The sequence below is a fragment of the Alosa pseudoharengus genome, unplaced genomic scaffold (genome assembly GCF_046254945.1).
Source record: "Alosa pseudoharengus isolate Yale_2024_CS ecotype anadromous, Long Island Sound unplaced genomic scaffold, YU_APseudo_1.1 YU_APseudo_1.1_scf_9, whole genome shotgun sequence".
NCBI classification, from domain to species: Eukaryota; Metazoa; Chordata; class Actinopteri; order Clupeiformes; family Clupeidae; genus Alosa; species Alosa pseudoharengus.
Window position 1 is genome coordinate 19,536,476 of NW_027468881.1, and position 9,954 is coordinate 19,546,429.

The following is a 9,954-nucleotide window of genomic DNA, read 5'->3' on the forward strand; positions in this document are numbered from 1 at the left end:
ATACGAAGGAGAGGAGCAGTAACGAATACTTGCCGAGAGCACCGCGCTGGCTGCTCTGTTTGTCTGAGAAATAAAAGCAGCCTTTTAGTTCCAGATGGAGCCATCCCCATGCAACAGTCCATATCAAGGGCTCTCTGTGCTGTGCTCCTTCAGTACTCGAGATTCGGCTGCTGGGGAAATGCTTTGAACAGATTGGATTTCCTTTCGCTTTTAAAGCCACACAGGGTCTAACTCACATTGATATGTGAGATAAAAGACACTCAAAAGCTTACATGTTTGACAACAGACATTTGACATATATTCTGTGCACATAAAGGCACATGCAACATTAAAATTATTCAAGAAAGCTCTTATTGCTTATGTCAGATATATTTTTAAGTGTTTGTCCAACTATATATATATATATATATATAATATAATTCTAATGTTACATTTAGCCTAGGATCTAGAAAGGTATCTCATCACTCATTACTTGGTCTTGTGGTTTATCCCTGCTGCCACATGGGGAGGTATGTCTTTGGGTAGAATTGAGGTAGCTGACCTGCTTTGTCAACCCTCTGTGGTAGCCTGGTCACTCAGTTAGTTTTCCATCAATAGCCCTGCCACTTGCTATTGATGCATGAGGTGCTATGGGGGGAGAAGTGGTTATATGGGTTTCAGAAATAGACTCACTGCTCTTATGCCAGTGGAGGTTATTGTCTGTACAAACCTCAAGCTCAAGACTTCAAGATATGCAAAATATTTCCAGGTGTTTAGTCTGAATAGATAGGTAAAATTGCATTATTATTGTTTTAGTATATTCCATAATTATGATCTAAATAAATTGTGTGCAGTAAAAATGAATGCTACCGTGTGATAAAAGCAATTTATTCTCCTAAATCAATTTTAATTTTGAAGTGAAGAATTAAATGTGAGTCATAATTTAGTTACACTCTGAGAAGGTGATTCATCAAGCTGCAACAAAAGAATTAATTTTAGCCAATTTTGATCACACTGCATTAATTCTGGTGACAACATGGGGGCAGCACAGAGCACAACTAAGGATCAAGCTCTGTTGAGTGCAGGGACTGAGTTTTTATGTGTATCTGAGCAACACTAAACATCCTGCAAAGCTTCATAATTTTTTTCTCTGATAGAGATGGAATTGAAACACAAAGACATTTTATTAATGGTCATACTAAAGCCCAATCTACATTGACAATATGCAGTTAACATTTATATCATTAAATAGCAAATGTTTTTAATACTTTGGTCTTAACAATGCTTGCAAAGAGTTTCAATATTGAAGGAATCAGCATCATTTTAGACAATAAGGCATGTTTTGTGCAAGATTTACAATGGCTCACTTGATCGCAGAAAACTGAAGCTTTTCAGATGTTCAAACCAGAAAACTAGACGCTGTTGGGAAGTGATAACAAATCTTTACACCTAGTAGCTCCATAATGCAGACCAACATATAAGAATTGTAAAAACTAGAAAAGACTGCAAAATGATACAATTTTTTCTATTCTGGGGTAGGTCTGTGGTCCAAAAATCACTCCTGTGTGTGTGTGTGTGTGTGTGTGTGTGTGTGTGTGTGTGTGTGTGTGTATGTGTGTGCGTGTGTGTGTATGTGTGTGTGAAAAGGAGTGAGTCTGTGCGTGCACACGTACTGAGAGTGTCCTATGTGTAGGAGGGATGAGCATAGATTGCGTCTAAGGGGCACACACTTGTGTGTGCTCTATGTGCGCTGGAATGTTGGTATGCATGGGTCCACGGCGGCTCAGTCCGAACGGAGACGAGGATCAGCCCTGCGGTCATGTTGGCCAGGACAGAAGGCTGCCGGGCTCCTTGGCTTTCATACGCAGCGCCACCAGGCCTGAAGGCTTGTATTCAGACTCGGGACTGGCCTCGAAGGAGTGGGCCCCCAGGCCCCCTGGAAAGCTGTGCAGTGAGTAGAGGCCATTGATACCCGGGTGGTGCGGGTGGTGGTGGTGCGGGTGGCTGGGAGACGCAGACATGCCCATGAAGCCCGGGAGGTTGCCGTGAGGATGGGAGTAGGGCGTCATGCAGGACGACGACATGTTGTCCGGCCCCAGGACGCACCCTGCGCCGGGCGCACCGGCCCCTCCTGTACCTGCTCCTCCCGGCCACAGGTTGCCCTGCATCTAAGCACAGAGAGACACATCATGGGGCTGCCCACTTTGGACATTGGGAATGCAATGACTGAGTCTTTCAAAGGGGATAATTAAGGTCAGCCTATTCATGTAGTTATTGTTTAGACAAAAAGGTCTAACAAAGTATAGCATGTAGTCAGAATAGTTTCAAATTCAGTTGACTGTCGTCCAAAATAATATGTAGGCTACTGCGTACCTCTAGAATTCAATAACGGTAGGCTACTGGAAAGAGAGAACAGCTGCCTGGCAAAACCAGGGCTCCAAACTCAAGTAATTGACATATCTCACTGTTACTGTTTAAGATTTCTACATTGAACTGACAACGAGATCCATGATGATGATTTCAGATTTAAAATATTATGGAAGCTAAGGCAGGTACTGTCTGTGAATGTATCTGACTATCTCAAAACTAAAGTGCAACAGTGTCTTATCAACCAATAAGTGAACAACTAAACTGATTAAGTAGAGCAACAAGGAAAAAGAACAGTTATGAGGAGTTAGAAAAGGAGAGGCAGCAATGCGGGTTGTGGTATAGAATTTAGAACTAACCCTAACAACAATCTGCCCTTTATCTCAAACAATCCTAAATTCTTGCCCATATCAATTTACCCTAATCCAAGTCCAATACTTTGTATCTATCTATCTTGCTTGTAAATATCACTGCCAACTGCAGGTATGGAGACAGACAAATATGTGACCATAGATGAAGTGAGACCAAAGGCTCAGATGGTGAAGATTTCAAAGTACAGACGCTGTGATGCTCAACTGAGAAGAATTGTAAGTTACTTAAAATTATTTACACTTAACTTTCATTCTAAAAATTCCTAAAGCTAACACAATGAACAATAATAATGAAAACAAATTTGACTGTTGCAAATAATTGAAATATTTTCTAACTACAGCTAATGCAAGCCTTACAGTGTGTAAACCATCATCACCAATTCAATTTCATTGATTCGGTAGCAGGGGCGTAGCACAAGATCCTGGGTCCTATGCATAAGCCGTCCTGGGCACCCATGCCCCCCCCCCCCCCCCCATGCATATATTCCAGACTTTTCAAGGGCCCTCCCTCCCCTTGGGGCCCTAAGTACTGGTTTTACCCCCAGTCCGACGCGCCTGTTCGCGAGGCTTGAGTAATAATAACTGCCAAAGCATGTGAGTGTAGGTATGTGATAATGGTGATAATGATGAATACATACAGTGATTAGTGTTACTATCTTCAGAACAATATGTAATTAAACAAACACTGAGGACCAATGTGGACATAATGTATAATACCAGGTTGGACTCTGTTATAGTGATTTGGGAAGGATCATGTAGTGCTATGTAACATGGCTGAAGTAAATGAATATTAATCTTTTATATATTTAGGCTATAAACAAAAATCCATCCAGCTAACATTGGTATTCCACTGCCACATGTTTACAGTTACAGTTACAGATTATTGACCAAAGTGTGTGTGTGTGTGTGTGTGTGTGTGTGTGTATGTGTGTGTGTGTGTGTGAGTGTGTGTGTTCCACACTAGGATTTAGCAGTAGTGTGCTGGCAGTGGTATATTGCTCAGACACACCACCTATACGTCAGTGTGTACCTAATATGTACCGGAACGAGGTAGGAGGGAGATATCAAAAGTGTGTACCTGGTATGTATCGAAGCAAGGTGGGGGGGGGGGGGGGGATCATAAGTGTGTACCTGGTATGTATCGGAACGAGGTAGGAGGGAGATATCAAAAGTGTGTACCTGGTATGTATCGAAGCAAGGTGGGGGGGGGGGGGATCATAAGTGTGTACCTGGTATGTATCGGAACGAGGTAAGAGGGAGATATCATAAGTGGCAGCAAAATGATTCCGCACCTCCTGGATCTTCCCGTAGCGCTCCCGCTTTCTCCACTTGGCTCGCCGGTTCTGGAACCAAACCTGCAGAGAAAGAGAACTCTGTGAGCAAGAGAGCGCCTGAAGCAGAATCATACAAGGCTGCCAGAACTGGCTGGCACGCCACACATCAGGTGAGTCACTGATGATACTGCGCTTTCTCTACAGTTCCCCAAATTAAACTACAGTCAAATTCATCATTGTACAATATGGCATTGTTAAACTTTAAGTAATGGCCATTTTCCTATACAGTGCTGGATACATTACATATTTTTTTAGAACATGACCCATGAAGAGACCCTTGACCCTCAACATGGGATGGGTCATAGTGTGGGTGTCCTATGTAGATGTGGGTGAATGTAAATGAGTATGAATGCTTGTGAGTAACAGAATGGAAATACCTATAGCCTGAGTTAGTAGGACTGTACATTTTAAGGTTCTGTACTGGTATAAGCAATTTCTTTTACATGTATAAAATCAAATTAATATTATTAAAAAAAAACATGTGATGTGTCAGTAAGGCCTCACCTGCACTCTCGCCTCGGTGAGTTCGGTTCGCAGAGCGAGTTGCTCGCGGGCATACACGTCTGGGTAGTGGGTCTTCTGGAAGACCTTCTCCAGCTCCTCCAGCTGGAAGGTGCTGAAGGTGGTGCGGTTGCGTCGCTTCTTGTTCTTGCTCGACAGGTCGATGGAGTCAGCGATGGAGTCCCCCGGATGGAGTCCCCCGTTGGGCTGCTCTTTGAGTTTGCCACAGCAGTCTGAGTCCAGTGCAGGGTAACCCAGTGGCTTGGCCAGAGATTTCTCTCCTAAGGAGATCATGAGAGGAGTGTCAGAGAAATCACAGGTAATGGTGTAGTCTGTGTAAATGTTTGAGGGGTAGTGCAATCTCAAAACGAATGTGTTGTCCCTATCTCGACAGAGAGATGTGTTAAAAAAAAATGCAAGTTGTGTTATTTTCAACACATATGTGTAACAAATTAAAAAAGGAAACAACACGAACTGTGGTGTCCCTATCTGGATACAGAGATACATATTCGTTTTAAGAGTGTGGGTGAGATTATCAACCTATAGGTTTGACCTATTTGCAATATAATATCCTCATAATGTGCAAATGAACGTAATTTTATTTAAACATGAATTTCAAAGATTATATTTAATTTAGGGATAAATGGCTCATAAAAATGGTTTGGCAATAGTGATTGGTTTGAGAACATCCTGTCTGCTTTTCCTTGAAACCAAAGGAAGAGAGGTAAATATGTTGCTTGCTATTTTCTTATATTATTGACACACATTCATGATGTGTGTAGCATGAATGTTTTCATTTCAGTAATCCTCCAATAGCTGTAGATATCATTGGTCTTCCAAATATGGTAAATACCTGAGAAGCAAACTCAATTGCAAAACACTGAAGTATGAAGAATAATTCTTGACATTCAAATCACAGAGAATGGAGGCCCCTCATCTAGAATTCAGAATGTCAAGATGAAATGCAATTTCTTTCTGATAAATTGAACAATTATTTCAATTGTAATAGACATTTCTGTGTGCAGTTTATAGGCTATGCTATAGGCTTTTTCCGTGCAGTTTATAGTTTGTTGAAATGAATATCATTACGTGTAAAATGTCTAAAATGACAGTCAAATGAACGGATGTTTGAATGGATGAAGTTTTCATAATGATAAAACACTCGCTGTATAATCTCCATATAAAGTAGCACTACCACTGATAACCACATCTAAATAATTCCTGCTGGTCGGCATAGGCCTAAGTACCTATACAATCTGACCATAATCGTGACAAAAAACTGTGAGTAAAAACTGTTAAGATTGATGTAATGAGCTGAAAGGATATGACCAGCAATTTACTCAGGAGGTATAAAGGAGATCTGGGAGAGGAAGCGGGGGTTCAACAGCAATGAACTTTCCCATGTTGTCTCTGGACAGCGAGACAGTGGAAGTGAGAATAGATGCGCTGATTTAACTGAGCCACCGAAAGCGCCTCTAACGTCAGCCCCTTCAGATATATTCCCGCCACACACACGGGAAAAGTAAACACGTTATAAGTAACAGTGTAGTGATGGCGTGCCCGTTCTCAGATATCACCGAAGAATAATTGTTTGGACGTGACGTGCAGCTTCTGCGGGCACCTTTATATTTAGCCATGCTATTTAACTAGGCTACACGAAGAACAACGAGTTAACTGTCAGACAATATTGGTCAAGTTCAGTGAGTGATTGTGTGTGTGTGTGTGTGTGTGTGTGTGTGTGTGGGGGGGGGGGGGGGTCTGGGTCTACGTTGATAAAGTAGGCTACTTAAAATTAGATGCTGTGATATTGAATGGGGTTTCGTTTCTGAAGCCAGCATAACAAAATAACAGTTAATTGAATCAAGAAATCGTTTCTCCGATGAACAGTTGAAGCAATGCAATGCCGTCAGAAACTTTCCCTTATCTGACCTCTTTATTAACCTATGACCCCAAGGAGTGTCAAATGTGATAAAAGCACGTAGTAGGATTCATTGGTGTGGTCTTATATGAACAAAATAAATTAACTATATTACGGAACATAATTAATGTTCCAAACAACTAGCAGTTGTCGATCGCCCATCATGCGTGGGCCTATTGACATGTTCACCATATAGCCATATCTAAATTAACAACAGTTTGATTTAAAAGAGATAGAATGCCTGCATTTAACATATTCAATAATGTAAAGAGAGACGTGTGATGAAACTCGCCCACTATAGCCGATGGGTATTTGCGCCTAAAAAAAGTGGGATTTGGACTATGATTCCTCCGAAATCAGTTGTGAGATAGATGATGAGTCTAGGTTAACAAATCAAATTTTTAACCCCAAGGTCATAAAAAAAACCTTCAGCATCAGTCTAACAGAAACAGTATGCAGAGCTTAATCGAATCTTCCATCACACAGAGGGACATATTCAACACAGCAAGACATTCACAATTAGGAATGACCCTTTGCTACAGTTCAAGCTGAAAGCCTTTTGAGATTATTCTCTGTCTAAAAATACTAAACTCAATTAGAAGAAAATGTTGTAAACTGTAAAACAGCGTAGTTTCTGAATGCATTTTCTCTTGGTTGACTGTGCCTTTTTAGTGCACAGTAGGCTAAGCAGTGTACTCAAATATAAGCTCTGTGCAGTACCCCTACGACATTAGGGCACTTTCAACATTAATGCAATCACACATATTTGAACTTGCAGGGACTGTTAGGGCAGAACTGTTTCAAGAATTATCCAACCATAAACAACCTACTGTTAACCACTGAAAATGCTGTACATATATAGGCGTGAACATGTGGTTGCATTCTGCACTGGAATACAGCAAATCTATGGCCTATAGGCCTATATATTTTTATAGTCCTAAGTACAATTATAAATAACTTCATCACAATTTGGGTAATATGTCTAAAGGCTTTCAAATGACAGCTAATAGGCTAAGTGTCAAACACATACTTGGACCCCCACTCATAAAGCCAAAGCTGCAGTTTCCCTTTCATTTCAAAGGTCCTCTCCCACCAGCCACCAACAGTCAAAACAGGAAGGGGAGTCTGTCTTTGAAGGTGCAAGAAGCTGTGATGCCCCTCCATGTTTACAAGATATCAAAGTGTTCAATTCTGCTCTCTCTTTCTCCTGCCTGCTTAAATGCGTAGAATATAAGATGTTTCTACAGAACATTTTAATACCATGGCATCGCTAATACCAAGAGAAAATGTCTGCATGGCTGTGACCTGATAATGGTGGAACCCTTTTATTCATATCTTGTTGGAGGATGTGGAGACTGTTGTTCCACAGAATGTCTATTTAACAAAATAATGCCATACTATAAAGCATATAACAACTTTGCTTGTCTTTCAATTAGCCAGCTGGGGTTTGTTGACACCCCCCCCCCATTACAAACAGCAATTTTGAATGTACATTTTTTCACTGTGCCTCTTTGTAAATGTTCTGTTTTTTCTTTTTCTTTGTCATTTAATGCGTTAATTTGTGATATAATATACAAAACTGTTCCACCACAATAGGCCTAAATGAAAATGACTCTTGGTTTTTGTAGACAGCCTGAATTCTTCTTTGAGACTCTGTAATCCAAGACCACAGGAAGTTCTTGTTTGTAGTAAGGCCATGTCATAAGTTCTTTTTCAAAACAGTGAAAGACATTTTTCAATGCTGATGAACTAGAGAGATGAAGGAAAGCCATCCTTGGCAGTAACATGAAACACTCCATTGTATATTATGAAGGATACTGTTATCACAAAGTTCTTATCAAAATGTCTATTAGGTTTAATGTAGGTTTATATACAGCAATAAATAAAGTGTAGACTCTAACCATTCATCTGATGCTACAGCCCCTGAGGCCATCCAACTTCATAATGTCTGAAACCCATTCATAATCAGTTTAAGTCAATTTTATCGATGCATTATCTGGACTTAAATAACATTAAATATATTCCCTTTGGAGTTGTTGGTGGCTTGGTTATTCTGTTTAAACTCTAAGCCACAAAATATGTTTGTTCCTGTTGTCTATTACATTTTTATTTACTGATTTTAATGATTGTCAGTTTCTCAGATGACTTATTCATACTAAGATGCAATAGTTGTGCTGCCATCTGTGTAATTTAATAAGGTTTAATGAACTTATCTATGTGCTACATCTAGAATTTGTACTCATAATATTTGAATTTTCTGTAGCGTCTTCTGTCTATACTCATGCAAAATGTAAGATCTTTTGAGGAAAAAAGATAGATTAAAAAGCATGTAGTAATACATGGCACAGAAACATAATCTAGAATCTATGAATCGTTTGGTTGTGGTGTGATTTAATAAGTGAATGGATATATAGTGGTTTTAAATTAGATAATTTTATATAAAAAAGAAATAAAATTGAACATAATACTGTAGCAGGTTATATCTGGTCAGAGTTTACAGAGCATAGGTTATTAAGAAATATATAAATTACTGAAGCAATGTACCATGGGCCCAGAGCATTGCTAAAGTGAAAGGTTAAAGTATTAACTTAAAAAACAGCATACACAATATTGAAGAATTATTATGCTTGACAGACTAGATAATATGTAGCCATTTATGTTTTGACCTTCTCTAAGGTCAACCAAACATAATAAGTGGTCCGATTTGTCATTCAATACAAGTATGGTAGGCACAGATTTTTTTTTTTAAATGTCATATACATAGGCAATATTATTATTATTATTATTATTATTAGTAGTAGTAGTAGTAGTATTACCTATTGCTACTATAATTTCCACTTTTACTATCTATGACCATAACTTCAGCAAATCACTGCAATTAATGGCAGTCACTGTACTACGTCTAATCTAATTTGCCAATTCATTTACATCTTACCTTCTGGGTTATTTTCATAAAATGACGCCTTTCCACTTAAAGATAGGTTTTTTTGATCCTGAATATTTTCCAGATATTTGTTGTGCTTTCCCGGCGATGCCCGGGCGTTCGAGCCTGGGACGCCGTGCGTAAAGTCCGTGGAGTCGTCTGGAAAACGTCCGACATTCGGTGAGTTGTAAAAGTCGCCCCGCAAACCGAGCCGATGCGGGTGAGGAAGGTGCGGAACTTTTTGGAGCTCATCGCAGGGAAAGAAAGATCCGGAACTATGCTCCAAACTAGGTGAATTTTCTGGCGTTGTCCTGTTTGGCTGAGAGGAAAAAGACAAACAACCCTCCGTCTCCATCGCCCTGTCCAGAGAGCCTTTAGAGGACCAGGGCACTATCAACAGTGAAAACGTTTGTGTGTGAATGGACAGAGAGAGAGAGAGAGAGAGATTTTTTTCTCTTCTCCATTTCAAGTGGGTGGGATTTAGAAGATCAGAAACAAAGACCCGTGAAACAGGGGGGACCAAGACAGCAGTCTGATTTAATCCGCCAAGAATTCAATCAC

The 9,954-nt window shown here is 40.0% G+C and overlaps 1 protein-coding gene across 1 annotated transcript; it reads right to left on the reverse strand.

The window, feature by feature from the left end:
• Positions 1-1,796: 1,796 nt before the first annotated feature.
• alx3 (ALX homeobox 3) lies at positions 1,797-9,748 on the reverse strand. Its single transcript, XM_076276930.1, has 4 exons — positions 9,406-9,748; positions 4,556-4,833; positions 3,947-4,072; positions 1,797-2,147 (listed from the first exon to the last, which is right to left on the reverse strand). The coding sequence occupies exons 1-4, from the start codon at positions 9,746-9,748 to the stop codon at positions 1,797-1,799; spliced, it is 1,098 nt and encodes a 365-aa protein (XP_076133045.1).
• Positions 9,749-9,954: the final 206 nt, after the last annotated feature.